General features: G+C 43.9%; 1 protein-coding gene across 3 annotated transcripts in view; it reads left to right on the top strand.

The window, feature by feature from the left end:
• The first annotated feature begins 539 nt into the window (after positions 1-539).
• The window catches only part of Piezo (piezo type mechanosensitive ion channel component), a 237,466-nt gene continuing 218,165 nt past the window's right edge, over positions 540-19,840 (top strand). For all 3 annotated transcript variants that reach the window (XM_050191503.3, XM_055062065.2, XM_050191500.3), the window contains exons 1-4: positions 540-790; positions 6,376-6,579; positions 8,924-9,022; positions 12,897-13,023. In XM_050191503.3, the coding sequence (XP_050047460.1) occupies positions 6,516-6,579; positions 8,924-9,022; positions 12,897-13,023 (290 nt within the window). In that variant the 5' untranslated portion in view covers positions 540-790; positions 6,376-6,515. The remainder of the gene's footprint in view (positions 791-6,375; positions 6,580-8,923; positions 9,023-12,896; positions 13,024-19,840) is intronic.

Here is a 19,840-nt window from a genome sequence, read left to right as displayed (position 1 = left end):
AAGCGACACCCATAATTGTCACTATTTTGCCAAAAGCGTGCAGGCCATTAGCCACGAGTGACGAAATATTGCCTCATTTGATTGTCGTATCTTGTAAACACGAGCCAGCAGCATCGTCTGCTCTTACCAAAGTTAGTTTCGTTTTCGGAGCCATGCTCAAGAACGCATTGTGTGTTTCTGTTATATTATTCCTCTTACGTATGACAGGCAATTATACACAACGTAAAATATTTAAAATTTATGGTGACATTGACAAAAACTTTTAATGGGTGTTTACCATTGCAGTGTTATAAAGTAAACTACAGATTTTTAGGTGTTAGTTAGCACTTTGGAATTATTGCAACATATAAAACCTGGTAATTCAAGCACGGTTGAACTGAAGTCATAGCGAACTAAGTTAAAATTTATGATATCGTTAACTTTAGAGACGTCATATTTGGCCGCATGGCGCGCTAGCGAGTATTATGCTTCTGCCTTCTTCTATGCTGTTTGGTTCTGGTTTCACTCAAAGCGTCGAACACCTGACTGACGATGAATAGCGCAGACTGAGCGACCGAGCTCTCTGGAGCAGAGGGCGTAGCATGTTCCCTATCCAGCTGGCCGGCATACGATTCCGTCCGCGCTATGCGTTTGTTACAGCCGAGCGTAATCGTGCGTAGCTCGAGCGAAAAAGGGGGGTGGCCGCGTTATCATCGACACGGTTTCGCCGTTTCACCAATATCGCCTGTGACAGGTCAGCCGTGATAGACGAACAGAAACAGCGTGTGAAGGTGTTCCGATGGAGTCGGCTGTGAGTATACTGTTAACTATAGCCCTTGTGCACACGGAATACTCTTCAGTGGCGATTGTGGCAAGTCCGAAGAGATAAGTTGCGCTTGTTCGTCATGTACCCGAGTCCAAGAAATGGAGACCCTGAGCAAAGCTCGAGCGGTCGTCGTTATCTGAGGGTCCACTCTTGTCCACAGAACGCAACGTGTAGACGAACTTCTTAATGCACCATGGCCTTAGGGTTGTTTTTGTTACTTTTTCGTGACCGGATCGATAGCCGCGCACATCCGAAATGATGCATGTGTTTGAATGTATAGAACTAACGCGTCGGTGTGGCTTTCGCTTTGCGATGTCTGACGACCGCCTACGTTTTGGTAGGCCCTTGTGCGTATTCTACCTGTCATGTGGTCTGCTTCATGTGCGGTATCCAAAAGTTCGGATTTGCTGATCCTGTGACGAGTGCCCGACATGATACGAGGCTGTTTCTACGCGCGGTTTGACAGGTCACACTGAAGGCAGCATTTCAACAACTTTTAATATTATTGGAATTTTTAAATTATGCAATTTCTGGCCTAGTTATATCTTGGACTTAACCTCTGGGCGACCGTTTACTGCGCTCATTTATGTAATTATTATAGGTGGAAAGCTTATTACATCCGCCGAGGTGGCTTAACGGATATGGTGTTTCACTGCTAAGCACGAGGTCGCGGGATCAAATCCCGGCCACGGCGCTCGCATTCCGATGGGGGCGAAATGCGAAAACGCCCTTGTCCCGTGCATTGGGGCCCCTGATGGTCAAAATTACTCCGGAGTCCTTCGCTACGGCGTGTCTCATAACCAAATCGTGGTTTCGGCACGTAAAACCCCAGAAAAGTGAAAAAAAAAAAAAAGAAGCGCAAATTTCTGTAACGGTTGCAACGTGCATAGTTACCAGGGCTGGGCAAAGATGCTTAGCAAATGTACCGTGATACGGTACAAGTTACTCGGGAAACAAGTACTTGAGATACAGATACAAGATACCACAATTACTGTATCCGATACGATACTTTCCATTTGTATCTTAAGATACTTCGATACATTGGCAAATTTCTTATTATAGATCTCTTTAGTGCAACAGCAAGTGCCTATGCCAAAAATGTCTGCTTACAAATTGTTTAACTCCAACCAACCTTGTTTTGAATGAAACATCTTAGTCTCTCAAAATTGCACCATCATGCCTCTGCATGATGGTGCAATTGCCGCTGTGGCATTTCACCTTGTCCATAAGCATATTACTGTTTAAGCAATACCTGATCACCGGACGGATGTACAGTAGCTACAATGCTGGTAGCAACATTTTTCGTGACAGATTGTGTATACTGAGAGCACATGCATAAAGCCGCAATGACTATTCATATTCTACTAATCTGCTAGCGTAAAGTATTCATTAGTGGCATATTCATTAATGTGTAACCCTTTTATGATTTTTCTTCCACGAGAAAACTTGTGCAGCCCAAAAATGTCTCATACGTATTGTAGTGGCACAAAGTGTCGCAGCATACCGCCGCTATTCGCACTGCTGCCTCTGATAGCTCCAACTACCTAGTCAATTACAACAGGAAGAAACTTAAGGGTGAGCTAAAAAAGCGATAAATGTAAGTAAAATAGAAAGGTAGTTCTGTATCACACAATTGCTATGAATACGTAGAAACACGATGCAGGTGGCACCACTAATAGGTATGACATTTAAGCATGAAGCATTGTCAACTTACCTGTTAAGTTGAGAGAATAGAATATTCAGTGCCTGTGGAAATTCAGGTGCCTTAGTGTCAGCAGTGTTATCTTGAGAAGCAGAGTTGAGCCAACTTTTATAGTTCTGTACAGTTATGTTGTGATAGTAGTATCTGGTATCTTAAGATACATGATATGTTCTTTCATATATTGGAAACACAGATACTGATATACCTCATGCCAGAGGTATCATGATAGAGATACGAGGCACCCAAAGTATATCTACGATAGCATCTAGGATGCATATATCTTACTGCCCAGCACTGATAGATACCCACGCAAGTGAGCACAAAGTACGCAATTTCGGAGAAACACAGATGTGCCTTCTAGTTTCGGTTCGTATCTCACGGGAGAGTTTTGCAAATGCTTTTGTAACTGGTGAGATAACCTCTGCTTTCCCTTTATTAGGAAGGTTAACCATAATTGAATAATAAACAGGATGTACAGAAATGATAACATAAAACAGTATTATCCTGCCTAAATCTGTTTTTGATGTAATTGATGTCAAAACATGCTTATATGACACATCAAATAAATAGTATATCATACATGTTCATACCCTGGTTCATACAATGTCAGTTTAAGCTCTGTGTGGGCAGTTTCAGTGATGCACAAGCGCTGAGTATTCATTATAGGCACATTTGAATTTCAGGTACAATGTTTATGCTTTGACATTCCCTTTCAAATTAATTCGACCAAAAGACAGAGGGAAAAAGGGTGAAAAGTAGAGCTGCATATAATTTCACAAATGCTTGGGCGTCAGAACAGTCTAAACATTTATATTTGAAAGGTCTTTTATGTATGTGTCAGAGCATGGATGTTTGTCTTTCGATGTTTGTCTATCTTGACATATGTTTTAAACATGTACACTATCAATAGCCTTTACTGATAGTGTACATCTGGGAGCACTTCAGGGAGCTATTTCTGTGACTGGCACACATTTGTGTTAATTGTGTTTAACTGAGGTCTGAGTTATTCGAACATCATTACATACTTGGTCTGAGCTCCTCAATCACCATGGGGCCTTTAAATGAGTAATATCCTAGATCTCAAGTTGTGTAGTTGTGTAACAAAAGCATGTCTGTGTGTCACCACCTCTCACTTACAAAGGAATGCCCTGTGCACAGTTTTCAGTGAGACTGAACACTCCAAGAAACTTGCTTGACTGCATTCATTTGGGTGCACAAATCACAGTCACCTTTGCTCTATCAACTGTTCTACAAGCTGCCAATAGATTTGATGTGGTTTGCCTTCTAAGCAAAAGACATGCGGGGAAAATATGCATGGATACAACAGCATTTTTTGCACTAGATGCTCTTCTTAGATTTTTAGAACAAAGACGATAAATTTCACCTTGGGGCAGTAAAGGGTTGGGAACTAATTCTCGGATGTTCTGGCATCACATACGTTCAAGTATGTACCTTTAAGTGCAGTTTTAGAGGTGGTCTTCACTCTCTAAGAGGTTAAAGAGCTATGTGGTCAAAATTAATCTGGTGCTTCCTGCTGTATGACATCTCTCATGGCCATATTGTGACTTCAGGATGTAACACCCCATAGCTTGGTTTTATTGATCAAATGAGTTCAATTGTTGCTGTTCTAAGAATGAAAATGATGGCTTTTTCTTTGTTTTAGAGCTGCACTAAAATGTTAACTGCCAAGTACAGCATTATTATGGGCAAATATAAGGAATGCTCATTATATGCATTTGCTTCTCCTAAATAAGACTTTCAATTATAGATGTTGATTATGAAACTAATATATGGTGTTAATATATGGTGGTAATACAGGTGTTCGCATGGTCAGAGCGACACTTCGGCCGCATTATCAAGGGGCTTTTGTTACCAATGTGATGAGTCAGCCTTGAGAGACAGATAATAACTGTGACGTAGAAATGAGAGGAAGGAATAGCTGCGAAGCCTGCTGTTGGTGCTCCTTCCGTACCATTATCAAAGTAATGCGCTTTGTTTTTGGGTTTGCGACAGGCAAAGCAGTTGCTTTCAATCAGCTTATTTGAGGGCACTGCTTTATGATGTGGGTGGGAGCGCACTCACGTGGTAGTTTTCATACTTCGTGAGGTTTTTTTGCCAGTCGGAAAAACTTGTATGCAATTAGTACGTCGCTGAAAACACTGTAGTTAGATGTCATTTTGGGGTGCCTACAGATGCCTCATTGGCACTTTGAAAATAAGGACAGTACCTCTCGAGTTAGATAATTAATTGCAATTATGGAATTAAATCTCAGTAACAAATGAATTACTGGAGGCTACTCCATTGTACCATGAACAATACGCACTAGGTTTTCTTTAAGTAACGCAACTGCTCTTTAAGTCTTGGTGCATGATATTTGGGGAACACTGTATAATTCACTTAGTAACCGAAATGAGGCTGAGCTGGATTCACTCGAAATCAGAATCAACAGCAGTCATGCGCAGCAGCGCTTATACTCGGACTCGCAGAAAAAGAAGAGAGGCTGCAGTTTCGCTGGAAAGGCGAAGCAGTATTAGTGATAGCCAAGTATGCGACAATTACACGAATGACGATTACACCACCAAGAGGATTCTGGCTGTGAAATTGAACTATCTCCTACTATGAGGTCTTGTATAATGCCATCACTTCAGTGCTCAATTCTTCGAGGTCACACAGTTTCTTCAAGTGCAAGAGATATATATATATATATATATATATATATATATATATATATATATATATATATATATATATATATATATATATATATATATATATATATGGTTCGGAAAGTTGGTCCCCCCCTCTCCTTCTTGGAAAAATTAAAACTCTCCGCCTATGTTAGAGGGCATTTTTAGGTTTGTAGGTACAAACATCATAAATGGCCTGATAAATGTAGTTTGTAACACTTGTTCTCACATGTAAGTGTGTGGCATGGAGACACAGACAAAAAATAAGCATTTGCCTACAGTGGGGCAACATATGTTCGAATGGTCCATTTTATTTTGTATTGTTCTTGCCCCGAGTCGTCGGTTCTGATGTGGCCCATACACCATTGTGCTCCTGTTATCGCTTCGATTGGCCACTTGACGCTACACATCGGGAAGGAAGAAAGGAAAATGAAATGAAGCATTGAGATGATCTCGAAATCATTACAAATGCAAGAATGTGGCACATTTCTTTCTTACAACTGTCACACAATCAGTAGAGTGAAGGCTGAAATGCAAAGTTTTGTAGCATTATTGCATGCCATCTAGGACTAAGAAGAGAAATGATTGAGCAAAAGAGAACTATTGTTTCTATGCTGCATGCTGTCTGTAATACTTCAGTTATACAATTATTGGGTCACCTGCTTTAGAAGGGCGATTCCATCAGGTTTGTAAATTGTTGGCCTTCTTGTCTTATTTTATATTTTGCTTCTTTTTGATGGCTATTGTTGATGCTTATCCAATAAAAGAGAAGAGTGCTCTGTAATTAACAAACCTGTTGTATTTTTACAAGTGTTATATGTAAAACCTTTATAAAAGAAATTACAAAATCTGTAGCACAAAAAACGCATGACACAAAGGAAAGGATTACAGCAACATGGCACTGTTGCTTCTTGTATTGCAGTTCATGCTATATAGACTAAGTTTCAGTTCTGTTCAAGTATTTTAATGTTGAATATAAGTGGTGCAGATGCAGCATTTACAATGAAAACTCGTATTCATTTTACTTTTTGCGGCAGCTGTTCATTTTATGACATGGCATAAATGTTCAGCAAGCTTCTGCTGTTGTCAGAACTACAAGACCATGCCCCTCTTATCTGGGTGACATGGACAACACATCATAACAGTGTTCTTTTCTTTTTTTAATTTTTTCTTTCTTGCAGCATTGGGCACACTGTGATGTCGTCCATCAAGCTTGGAAAAGCAGAATGTGCCTGTTAAGCTGAAGGAAGGGACAAAGGAGGTCTTCGATTGTCCTTCAAAACACATCATTTTATCATTTGTTGTTGCAAGAAGCATCAAGATGGTCAAAGCAGTTGTTTGCCAAGTGCTGTTTAGAGTTGCACTTCCTCTTGTTTTGTTGCTAGGTATGTGTGACAACCTTCTGTACTTTATGTATCAAAAGTGTCTTAGCCTAGTTCAGAATACAATGTGCAGAATTTTGTCCTGTCTTTTATTTCACTAAATTTTTGTAAGTAAAATCCTGTTTAGAAAAATATTAAATGTACAATTCATTCTTTACATGCACTGAGAACATCAATGAACCTAATTCGTTCTGTGAAAGAGGCTTTTCCTCAACACATGTATAATCTTTAGTTAAATGTAAGAGAGTGAATTCATGATAGTGAATAAACTAAACCATCAGATAAAACATGTTAGCCTCCATTCTCGAGTGTGTGCCCTGAATGAGTCGATGAGCGCAGTTCACTGCCATAGCAGAGCGAAAGGGGCTGTGGCATGAATGAGTAATACTTGTATTTGCTAATATTGATGCAGTGTGCTAATGGTACAGCTCTAGATTTCAAGTTGTAGGGTTAACCTGGATAACATGCACTACTTTTTATCCAGAGGATGTATCTTTTTCATGAAGCTATATTCAAAGATCTATACTTGATGCAATTTGTTTTCTTGGGTTCACTGGTCCATGATAAGGAAGAAATATGGGGAGTGGAAGTCAGTGGGGGTGTTTTGAAACTAGGCTAACTGTCTTAGCAGAACTTTGACATTTTTATCTAGCTTTTATAATGTTTTATTTGCAACATGCATTACAGGAGTGAAATCATGCGTTAATACACCTTGTGTTCCATGCCAAAATGACATTTTTATTGCTTGAGCTAGCTGCTATATCTGAAAGCCTACTGTTTTCACCAAAAAGTTGCTTTCGATGGAATTGTACATTTAATACGGTGGCTTATACTGAATAGGAAATTTAAGCCTTCAAAATACACACCAAGTTCTGTTGCTGAAACTTCAGTAATTCGCGGCATTTTCTGTTTTAGCCTTTAGGAACTGTGGTGAAGGTAATACCAATTGAGCACATCAGACTAGCTTTGAAACAAATTTTTTTCTTTCATTTTTCCTTCAGCACATATTTAAGTTAAGCATTGTTTCTCATTTTGGTATAAGTGTTCAGCTGGGGCATATTTATATAACTGGATTGTAACGAGATTTGTATTTGTAGTCACATTAATGGTGGCTGGAGTGTAGGGGAAATCCAGGTGACTGGGTGGTCAGATAGGGGTTTGTATGGCTTCAGCGATGAAAGCTGGTGGCATGGTCCAGCAGTGCCTCAAAGTGGCCATATGATCAGGGCATCAGTGAGAATGGGGAGGTAGCAGTGGTGATGAGTCACCACTAAAAACAACCAGCCTAGTACTTCTGACAAAAAGTGTGATAACTCGCTTATACAGCTTTGCTGTCTTTTATGTAGCAGTTGCTCAGATTGGCATATGTCTGCAAGTTTTTTTTCTTCTTTTGTGTGTAAGGTACACCAGATAAGTATGTACAAATGCTGAGTCACATGTACCTCACATTCTGGCTCCATTTAAAGAAAGAGCTCGAAAAAGTATATTTTTGCTCTGCATTGCAATACTCATCATTGCATCCATTATCATCCAATATGCATCCAATATGCAGAAGACAAAGATGATGATGAATGACCGGGCAAGGGAACAAGAATTCATGATCGCCAGTCAGCCTCTAGAGTCTGCATAGGAGTACATTTACCTAGGTCGACTAATCGCAGGGAACCCTGATCACGAGAAGGAAATTCAGAGAATAAAAATGGGTTGGATTGCATACGGCAGACATTGTGAGCTCCTGACTGGAAGCTTACCATTATCATTGAAAAGGAAGGTATACAATCAGTGCATTTTACCGGTGCTGACATATGGGGCAGTAACTTGGAGACTTACAAAGAAGCTTGAGAACAAGTTAAGGACTGCGCAAAGAGCGATGGAATGAAGAATGCTAGGCACAACTTTAAGAGACAGAAAGAGAGCGGTTTGGATCAGAGAGCAAACGGGTATAGACAACATTCTAATTGACATGAAGAGAAAAAAATGGCGCTGGGCAGGTCACGTAATGCGTAGAGTAGATAACCGTAGGACCATTAGGGTGACAGAATGGGTACCAGGAGAAGGGAAGCGCAGTAGAGGACAACAGAAGACTAGGTGGTGCGATAAAATTAGGAAATTTGCGGGTGCTAGTTGGAATCGGTTGGCGCAAGACAGGGGTGATTGGAGATTGCGGGGAGAGGCCTTCGGCCTGCAGTGGACATAAAACCGGATGATGATGATGATGGTGGTGGACTGGACCTTAGATTTGAGCTCTACATTTATTCTTTGCTGCTACTTAAGGTGTTTTCTTGTTTATATAATTACTGCATTTATGGTGACAGAAAATCACATTCACTGTTTATTTTTGTTGCAGCGGTGCTGTTTCGCTACAATGTGTTCTCCTTTGTGTACTTACTTCTTCTCTTGGCCAATCCATTAGTTCCTGGACCAAATTCCAGGAACACAAATATAGGTAAGTTTTTGAGGTATCTTTGCGTAGCAGCACTAGTTCGCTCTTTAACATTCAAGTGATGTAACTGGCTGCTGCTTCACTGCCTCATTTACCCCCAATACTCCTGTTTCTCTGTGTTGTTGACTCCTTGTTGTCATTAAAAACTCCTTGTGGTAGTGACTTCCTGTTATGGTTAAAGAAAAAGCCTTTGATTGGATTTTTGTTTCTTTTTCATGATGCACTTGCTCATTTCTACTACCATTGTGTCCTTTTAATATTTATTTATTACACGTCTTCTTGGTATCACTCCTTTATATGCTGATCCTGCTTAAAGATAAATACTTATGAAAAACAAAAATGGTGTGGCCATCAAAATTTACATTAGAGTCTTCAAAATAAATGCGTTCCTTGAACTCCTTGAAAACCAGAATTGGGGCGACTTCTGCAAAGCAAAACATTCAAAAATATAAACTCCACATTTTCGCTACGTTGTCCAGAAACGATCACATATATGTATTTAAGTTTAAGAGTTTTCACTTCATTATTGCAGTACAGTGTGTCCACAACCACTGATGACAGGCTTGTATAGAGATTTCAAAAACGTAGGGCTGCATCTATTGCCATCATGGAGCTGGACAAAGCCAGACCTGATGACCAAGCCATGCCACAATTTTCGTTGTTTTGCGTCTTGACATCGTAGCCATTGTGGCTCCATATTCAAACCCTAGGGTTTAGCAGTGCCGGGAGGAAAGTCTTAAGTGAAATCTACACTGTTCATGCAGCCACCGGTGCGCATCAAAGGTGAGCGAAATGGTGTGCAAGTTTCAGCTATTTGACTTTTGAAAAGCCACCTGAAAAGCTTGAAGCACATGTTGAACTCGCTGGATCCTTAGTCACAAAAAATTGCTGCTACTAAGGAGATTCGAATTTGTTAGTTGACGTATATTGATAAAGTTACTTTCCCTAAGAGAACAGACTAGTGGGCTAGTTGGTACTGCATAACTTGAGGCAAAGTGCAAAAAAGCACGAGGACAAGAGAAGGAAGATGCTGAAGATGTTGATGCGCTGTGTTTTCGTTTCCTTCTCTTGGCCTCGTGCTTTATTGTTCCTCAAGTTACTTTCCCCCTTCTTGAATTTTGGCCTTCAGCATGTTTGAAATCTTTGAATTGTCCTTGAGTCAGTCAAATGTTCTGTAGGAACCCAGTCTTTCTGCAGTGGAACAGCAGTAGCCATGATGGAGTGGTCTTGCCAAATTATATGCTTTCAAGGCATTACATAACAAACAGAAAACCTAAAGGGAGTGTAAAAAGCAAAGTTGAAATAAAAAACACAAGTGCAGATGTATTCACATGGGTAGACGAGAGAGGGAAAGGATGACACACTGCCAGAAAAAAAAGAAATGGAAGATATGAAATAAGGCAAAGTATGAAGCTTGCATGATGTGTCAAGCAGTTGAAGGTTCAGAGGCAGCGATTCCATATGTGTCAACTGTTGCAAGTCTACTGAGTGCTTTGGGTACATGTTATACTGCGCGGATCATGGTGAGAAACGTGTTTGCATTCAGCTTGAAACCACCATTATGCTTTCTGGCTTTCTTTTTTGCAGTGCAGAAGCGACTAATTGCAAGCTTTTTCCAAATAAACTTCACTGCCTTGTGAATCTGAGCTTCAGTATAAGTAAACTTATCTGGCACTGACTCTGGTTGATTTTATTTGTATTGATACCCAAACTAATCAAGCCTACTGAAATTGTTTTATTGTTTTGTGTGAATTTACTGTGCTGTTAAAAGTGACTACATGTCGTGCAAGGTTTCACTTGTACAATATATGGAATGTTTTGGAATGCCATGCCAGAAAGTAACTCAGATTGACACTAAACCTCTGTATTTTCCATATTAAGATGTGATCTGCATTTTTCTCTGGAGGAAGTCTTTTTCGTTGTCTGGGCAGCCACTTTATGGCATCCTTTTCCAAGAGCTGGTTGCAGGAAATGGTCTGGATAAGGCTCATGGCACCTGGCTTCTTTAATCAGTGTTGTGGCAGATGTACACATAGTGCTCTGTGAATTGTGGCCATGTCTCGCACTTACCAGTATCATCACAGTACCAGATGGGTGTTGGCTCTTACTGTGTAGTAGAAATCTTGTCTGTTAGACTTGTATGTTGTATAGTTGAATGGTTAGAACTTTTGTCTGTTGGCAGATTAACCAGGGCTAGAATGAGCAAAAGAGAGGTCTTGTAGGAAACAGGTCTTGTAGCCAAACAAAGTTTAAAGAAGTGCCAAATTTGGCAAACTTGCATGACAACTACGTAATGGATAGCTTAAATATTTTAAGCAGTTTGAGATAGACTCCCTTTAAGATAAACACGAAGGGACCATGAAAATTTGTTCATCTTAACAGAAGTTCGTCTCATTGGAAGGATAATTGGCAACTGACCAGGTGCATCCAAATATCTTCAAAATGGTAAATGAAGTAGACTTAAAATGGGGGAAAAATGACAAAATGCATTTGTTTAACTGAGCTTAACAGAAGACTGTTTTCAAGTGGTACTCTTGCTTGGTTTCATCCTGCCCGTGATGGATGTTTGCCGCTTCTGTGCAAATCTGCGAGCAGCCACAAACGATGTCATTTCACCTAATGACCTTAAAAATCCTTCTATGCCTTCGTGCTGCTGGAAAATGTTCACTGGGGAGTTAAAGCAGGCATCTGGTGCCTCACAGGTCATCGGTGCAGGCTCTGAGCTAGCGAAAGTACGAAGGAACGCACTGAGCATGTGGCAAAGCAACACAACCTAGAGGAAAGTCTAGGTGATGTTGAGCGAAGCATGGAAGGAGAAACGAGGCGAAGCGTTGCAGAGGAGGAAGGCAGGCGGAGGAGCTCTGGGTTCACCTCCTCTGGCAGTTGCTACAGGTTTCGTTTGCCATACAGATGTACCGGGTTCCTCTCATGATAACATCATCCTTGCGTGCTGTATGCTATGTGTGCGAGTGAAAGTGTGCGACGGTGAGCTGACGATGGCGGCTCAATCTCGTGTGCGCAAAGGTGGAAAGGAGGGGTGAAGTGTGCCATCTTCTATCACACACATGGCACCTGGGAGGGGAGGGAGGGGGATGTTGTACGCGATCTGCTTTGGGGGCTCAGTCTAGGTGGGCCGATGACTCGTAGCTTTGTGTGTGCTGTGTTTTCGCCACTCACTTTGCATTGAAGCGATAGACAGCGCGAAGGTCACAACGCTCGCTGCTGCTGCCATGATTCCTCACACCAGCATTTTGACAGAGAGTGTCCACAGTCATTGAGTGTGATGTGTTCATGTTTGCCTGTGTGTGCTGACACTATGCTTGTTAATTTAGTTAGTAAGCGAATGTTCACAAGGGAGCGTTCTACTCTGGCGACTGCTGTGTATGGCGCGGCCGCGTAAGCCCTCTAATGAATACAATCTGCGATGCGGACAGTCTAAGCACACGGAGGGCTGATAGCTTCGTATGCACTATAGCACCCATAAGCTTGTGCATCACCCTCGTTCACGAAGTGAAAGATCGTTGTCTCTTTTTGTTTACTTCTTGTTTTCGCCTCTGTCCGTGGGCTGCAGGCCTCCAGTAGGGTGCATTGATGCGCGCATCCCTGGGCATGGCGCATTGAGGCACTCTAGCCTCCAGGACCAGTAGTGGTCACTCCAAATGTTCATCTTAACCAAAGAGCGCGTCTGAGGTGGCTCATCTTAAGCGGATTTTTTTTTTTTTGCCATCGAGTCTGTGGAAAACCAAACAAACATTCTCATGTTGTTCATTATATGCAAGAATTCGGCTTAACTGAGTTTGTCTTAATGAGAGTGTACTGTATCTTTATGAACCAGCCTTTTGTCTTAGTATGACTTTGAAATGGTCTTGTTTTTCAGTACGAACAAACTGCTACCTCAAGACAGTTGTAGGGGCAAGCACTTTGTTTTGTGTGGCCCAAGTGGTCTACCAAATAGTATTGCTATCAACACAAAGCTACAGCAAAGAGCATAATGTTGCTGACAGGTAAGCCACTTATTATCAAGCATGGAACAGCTTATTTAAATATGTGATATTTGCACTGCTACGCACAAGTACACCCATCTATGTCTTGGGGATAGTACGCCCCTGCTGTCCTCAAAGTTTCATTTTTTACACATTACTCACATGCCATATTACCTGTCCTAGCAACTTGGGGATAAGAAGATGAAAGGTGAAATGCTCATCTTCATTGTTTGGTTGTTTTAATGTGTTGTTGAGATTAACTAACATGCTTTATTTACATCATGCTGTTTACAGTGGGACGCAGTCTTAAATATTCTCCATTTTCCATGGCAAATGTGGTACGTTGCAACAGTGTCTGCCAAATGTCTCATTGGTGCACCAAGACTATGCAAACGTCTGGAAAATTCTTTTACATTTAAACAGCTACAAGAATAATGTTAAATTGTTCGTCTGGCCACTGTACCCAGTGTACATGAGTACCTCAAAAAGCCATGGGACTTTTTCTGCAACGATCACTTTTGGCAACAGTGACACTTCGGTGATAGTATCGCCATCATGGCTGGTTGAGCAAAATCGGATGACGTATTGCTGAACCAGCCAATCAGCTCATTCGATTTTGCTAAAGTAGCCAATGGGCGCGCACCGTTTGCAAAGGCGTGGCCAAGGGGATAGTATTGCCGAAAGTGATCGTTACAGAGTACATCCCTAGAAAACCTTGCATAGGGTGCACAGGGGTTGGCATTCAAAATGTTAAAATCCATAGGTTATTTTTATTACATTGGGTTAGAAAAACTACTTTGCCCTGCCATTGATGGATTGCTGCAAGCACTACTTTGTGCTTTGAGCACTGCCTTTCGTTAATGGGCATTTTGGAAGTAGCCACTTGTTAAGGAGGTGCATGCTTGTCCTGATTATGTTTCTACATAAAGTGCCTTAACCTTGTTCTTCATGGTCTTCTCTGCATGTCACTAGCACTGTAACACTTGCTGCTTCCCATTTTGCTCTTTACGCATCGCCCTGACGCAAAGTCCCTGACAGTAATGGGAAGTATGGAAGGTTTTAAAATGTTGTGGTAATGGTGCACTGTGCTTTCTAGGACTGCACCAGTGAGCCAGTTTTCACTGCCGTTGCTGTAGTTGGATTTTGTTGTAAGTTGATGTTCCTAAAGCTGCTGCTGTAGGTGTGGTGTAAAACCAGTTGAAAAATAAAAATTAAAATCTAGTATGATACTGTTTGCCTCATGGTGGTGCTCTATTATTAATTGCAGTTGTGTTGTTTGAGAAAAGAAAGTTGGCTTGAATCAAAATTCAGCTTAATTACTTGCTCAGTATTGCCTGTAAAACAAAAAGGAAAAGGTTTTGAATCTTATCAAAAAATGTTTGCCTTGTTGGGAATGCAGGGTTCATTATGAAAGTAATGCGCGTGATTTTATTATGATGCAACTATCCATGGCAGCGCGGTTAAACCGTTCGGGAAATGTGGCGAGGGTTCTACCCTACACATGTCCACATTTGCGGTACATTGGATAGTGACCGAGGATCTGCAAATGTGCAAGGTCTGCACGAAGTCTGTGCCGAAAGTGTTGATGGAAGATCAGAAAGAACTTCGAGTCTTGTGTTGCCAAGAATTGTTGGATTTGATTCAGAATGAGCCGGACTTCCTTAACTCTGTCGTAACCAGAGACGAATCCTGGATGTTCGAGTACGACCCATAATCGATAAGGCAGAGCAGCGAGTGGCACACAAAATCATCCCCCCGCCCCAAGAAAGCGTGAATGAGCAAGCCTGGCATCCAAACGATGCTCATTGTCTTCTTCGACGCCCAAGGAATCGTCCATTTTGAGTTTGTCCCTCAGGGAGAAACTGTCAACTGAGCCTTTTACCTGGAGGTGCTCAAGAGATTGAAATGCCGGTTCGCACGCGTGAGGGCTGACATCAAAGACACGGTCAAACTCCATCATGACAATGTCCCCAGCCATACATCCTCCGTTACGAACTCCCTGGCCGTGAGCAACACCCCTGTGGTCCCCCATCCCCCTTACAGTCCCGACTTGGCTCTGTGCGACTTTTTTTCGTTTCCCCGACTGAAGAGAGCGCTGAAAGGTGTGGGAGATACGGGGTTCTCCTCCGTACTCTTGGGACAAAGGAACGACAACACAGTAGTGCAAACTATCACAAGGGCATTTATTGCACCTTTCATAGATCAATGCCTGCTAGCCGAGTTGCTATCCCCAAAACATGCCGATGGGCGCGCGACAAATCTAGAAGTCCGACTTACCGCGACCGCATTGCGAGCGAATATGTTCGCCCCATGCTGGATCCCAACGCCTGGTCGTTCGCGTGTTCGGTCACGCCAACGGTCGTGCGTTCGAAGGCGGCCACGCGAGGCGGTCTCGCAGAAGCATGGTCGCAGCGCGCGCGGAATGTCCACGCTGTTCGCCGGCCCGCCGGGAAAGAGCCCGCGCCTTGTCCCTCGGCGCCCGAGTAACCCCGCTGCGCCATCTCTCGCACCGCGCTTGTACCACTCCGAGCGCCGCGGGCGCCAGGCCACGCGAGCCGTGCGGGAAAACAGCATATCAGGGGATGCGCTATGCGGGAAAAACATCAGGGGACGCGCGAGAGTCGCGCATCCCCACATCCCCCCAACCTTAAATCACTTCTTATTCCGGCGAAACATGTCACACGGTCTAACATTAACCCGTGCTTCGCGAACAAGATGGTACATGCAACAGTGGCCGCGCCGGGGAAATGTCCACACGCTGTCCATAACATGCGAGCCGACTGTCCTTGGGGTACACCGCTGGCGTCCGCCGGTCACAGCAGCAGCTTTGCGACTCGACGGCACGATCCCAGGCCAGGACTCCGGAGACGACGACGCAGTAGTCGGTACGAGCAAGCGTCGCTCGCGCCGACGCGCCCTGCTGGCAAGAGCCGCCGTAGCTGTCGGTGACCGCTGGCTCCTTTGTCCGCCGCCGAGGGTTGTGAGCTGGATGCAGGAGGCCGCCGAAGTAACTGGCCACAGCATCACCATCGCCCGGGGTGACTCGATCGTAGTCCGGGGCAGCAGCGCAGACGATGTGCAGGTGACGGCAAACCAGGGGTGACTCCAATCACGCTGCGTAAATTCAACACACTCGGCAAACACTACAGTAGTGCAAGGGAGAGGAATTCTGCATGCGCATCGCCCACGTGGTACGATGTTCAACTCGGCTAGCAAAAGATCGGGCAGCTACTCAGTTGCTAAGTTCACGTGAACGAAGCTCGCTTTCTTGAGTCGAACGAGTAATTTCAATTCGTGCGAGGCTAACTAGAATGAGGGAAGCAACTTGCAACACCTCAACGCCACGGTCCACCAGGTTGTGTCCCTCCACGTGCGACAGGCAGCTTCGTAAAGCCTTAGGCCTAAAGCGTCGCTACTCTGACAACAACGGGCATCCAAAAACAACACTCAAAATGAGCGCAAAACAGGCAGCCGCGAGGAGACGTTAGCTCTGTGAGGTGGTCCTACTCCGCTCGGTGCACACAGCATCCGAGTTGACGGCGCCCACCGTCCCAGACGGTGTCGGAGCGCCCGGTGCCAGGCCGCAATACCAGTCAGCCCGTCGTGGCACCCGTGGCCCGCGGCCACCCGGCTCCCAGAGCCGCGACTTCATCCGAGTCAAAGAGATAGAAGAAGCTATTTACATAAGAAATTCGGACCACCCACGAGGCTTCCGTACTCACTCGCTTCAGGCTTGCCACTGCTCCGCGGGCGCTCAGCCTCGCTCTCCCAGGATGCAGACCACGTGGCTCTCGTACTGACGAATGTCATTAAAGAAAACACTTGCGAAAAGGCTTAGCATGTTGACGTGTTCAAACACACTACAGCCACCGCCGCCTCGCTCAAGAAAGCACGCCGCCAACGCTAGCGATCAAAATCCACGCTAGCCCTACGCTTCGGTTCAAACAAAGGTCTCGAACGAAGCAAAACTGTTAAATCTATCGTCCGATGCCCCAAGAGGTCCACGTTGGGCAGCCAGATGTGGGAGATACGGGGGTTCTCCCCTCCGTACTCTTGGGACAAAGGAACGACAACACAGTAGTGCAAACAATCACAAGGGCATTTATTGCACCTTTCATAGATCAATGCCTGCTAGCCGAGTTGCTATCCCCAAAACATGCCGATGGGCGCGCGACAAATCTAGAAGTCCGACTTACCGCGACCGCATTGCGAGCGAATATGTTCGCCCCATGCTGGATCCCAACGCCTGGTCGTTCGCGTGTACAGTCACGCGTATGGTGGCACGTTCGAAGGCGGCCACGCGAGACAGTCTCGCAGAAGCATGGTCGCCGCACGCGCGAGCGGCACGTCCGCTCCCGCTCGCTTCCCGAACCCAAAGAGCCCAAGCGCCTTCCCTTTCGGCGCCCAAGTAACCCCGCAGCAGCGCGACAGTCGCGCCATCTCTCGCACCGCGCTTGTACCACGCCGACCGCCAGGCCACGCGAGCCGTGCGGGAAAACAGCATATCAGGGGATGCGCTATGCGGGAAAAACATCAGGGGACGCGCGAGAGTCGCGCATCCCCACAAAGGAAAGCATTGGGAGACCGTAGAAAACATCCAAAAGCATGTTACAGCATTCCTGAGAGACGTTCCCATCGATGACTTTCAGGGTGTCTTCTAGGTGTAGCAGACACGTCTCCGCAAGTGTATTGATGGAGGGGGAGAGTATTTTGAAGAATTTTAACCATTTGTGCAGGTCCGGTCAATAAATCTATTTTTCCCAGAAAATGCACATTACTTTCATAATGGACCCTGTATAAAAATATTATATTACACTTCATTTGTCTTTTAAACAACATTGCACTGTAGTGTGATTTGAGGAACCCATGCGCATTGCAGGAAACCATGTGAATCCATGCAAGGAGCAACATCTGTAGTTCACTCGTAACATCATAATTGCCATGGAGCAGCTTAAAAGGGAGGTTAGTTTTAATGTGGGCTTTGCTCCAACTTTTTCAGGGATTTTACAGTGAAGCTACTAGCCTCTAGTTGGCCTGCATTTTTCGGGGCGGCATCCTCATGGAAAAAAATACTTCGAGCGATTGAAGCGAAAGTGCATACATGCTGTAGTATCGTGCATACAACATACAGCACAGCATTTGTTTTAATAAAGAACAAGCACAAAAGAAGCATCCAAACCACATAATTGATAAGGCGCTCCTGCTAACAGTGCAAAGCACGTAGCACTCCCAGCATACATTTCCCAGTAACTGTTACTGTTGCGCAAGCTGCCACCATGCGGCGATGGCAGCTTGCGACGTGGGGAGTGATGTCATTAGCCTTTCATATATAATGATAATGTTAATGATAATGTTAATGATATAGTTAATGATATCTTAGTTGAAATCAAGAAAAAGAAATGGGCATGGGCAGGACACGTAATGAGGAGAGAAGATAACCGATGGTCATTAAGAGTTACGGAATGGATTCCAATGGAAGGGAAGTGTAGCAGAGGGCGGCAGAAAATTAGGTGGGCGGACGAGATTAAGAAGTTTGGAGGGACAACATGGCCACAATTAGTACATGACCGGGGTAGTTGGAGAAGTATGGGAGAGGCCTTTGCCCTGCAGTGGGCATAACCAGGCTGATGATGATGATGCTATAACAGAACCAGCCTAGCAACTGATTTTATTGTTGTAGCACCACTATGGGTAGGCGACGCATACTTAGGACTGTGGGGGTGCAGCGTGAATCCGAGGAGCAGCAAAGGGAAAAGAAACGGCAGTACGACCAGCGGTGGCATGCTGCCGCTGGTTGTATGGCCTTGGAATTCCAAAATCCGCACGTCTACATTTTCCTGCGGCTGAATAATGCGGCAGAGGAAGAATTGATCAACAAAGCATTGCATGCCCCCGTCAGCAGTTGTAGTGGTGGTTTTCAACAGCTTCGCTGGACATCCACTTTCACTGGGCTGGGATGGCAAGTCAATTATGTTTTTCTGAAAGGAGTACTGACTCAAAAATGCTGCTTGTTTCTGCTTTTTGCATAGCTGTTGACTCCGTAATCACAGTATGAATGTTTTGTCACAGGTGCACTACCAGTCACTAATTATGCATCATATTTAATGTGACAAGGTGAAGATGTATGTCAAGTGCAGCACAACTATGGCTGTGAAGCAGGAAGCAAGTTACATGGTGGAGATCTGTGATAGTGGTCACATGGTACGACAAACTGATTATGCATGCCCGAGTAAACATGGTGCCATGGTTGAAAGCTACTTCATGACCATGTTGTCAGGAGCTGGGCAAACACCGTGAAATTGGCCCGTCCATCCACCTGTACTCTGTGCTAATTTGCATGTGGCATCGAATAAGCCTAGTGCTCTGCTGTTGCTTCTGCAAGAATAGAGTGGTTCCCTATTACCTCCTCTCCCCTCTTATTCCATTGAGGGCTCAATGCACCTAGCTTTCAATGGCATGAAAACCATGTGGCTCAAGTGTCCAGCACACGGGACCAACCAGTGTGCACATCAGTATCGTATGGTACCATGGGACCACTAGCTCAGATATTCATGATATAACATGCTTCATGCCTAAATCCATGCTGCACTTGAAGTGTATCTTGAATTGGTTTCATTAAAGTGGGACACAAGCACTAAGTATATATAATAGTTTACTTAGGCTCTGTGCCTAAAGCAGTCTCTATATTCCCCTTAAATGTTAGTTGTAAAAAGGATTCACAGATTGCACCTGGAGAATATATTTCTTCATGCTACTTTGGTGATTACATTAGGGTGCATACGTTTCTTCATCCTTTTTGCATTGTATTAAGTTTTCTACAGGTGCAGATGCTTGTTGT

The sequence above is a fragment of the Dermacentor andersoni genome, chromosome 1 (genome assembly GCF_023375885.2).
Source record: "Dermacentor andersoni chromosome 1, qqDerAnde1_hic_scaffold, whole genome shotgun sequence".
Lineage (NCBI taxonomy): Eukaryota > Metazoa > Arthropoda > Arachnida > Ixodida > Ixodidae > Dermacentor > Dermacentor andersoni.
Note: the sequence above shows the minus strand (reverse complement) of the source record. Positions and strands in the feature narration are given on the sequence as shown.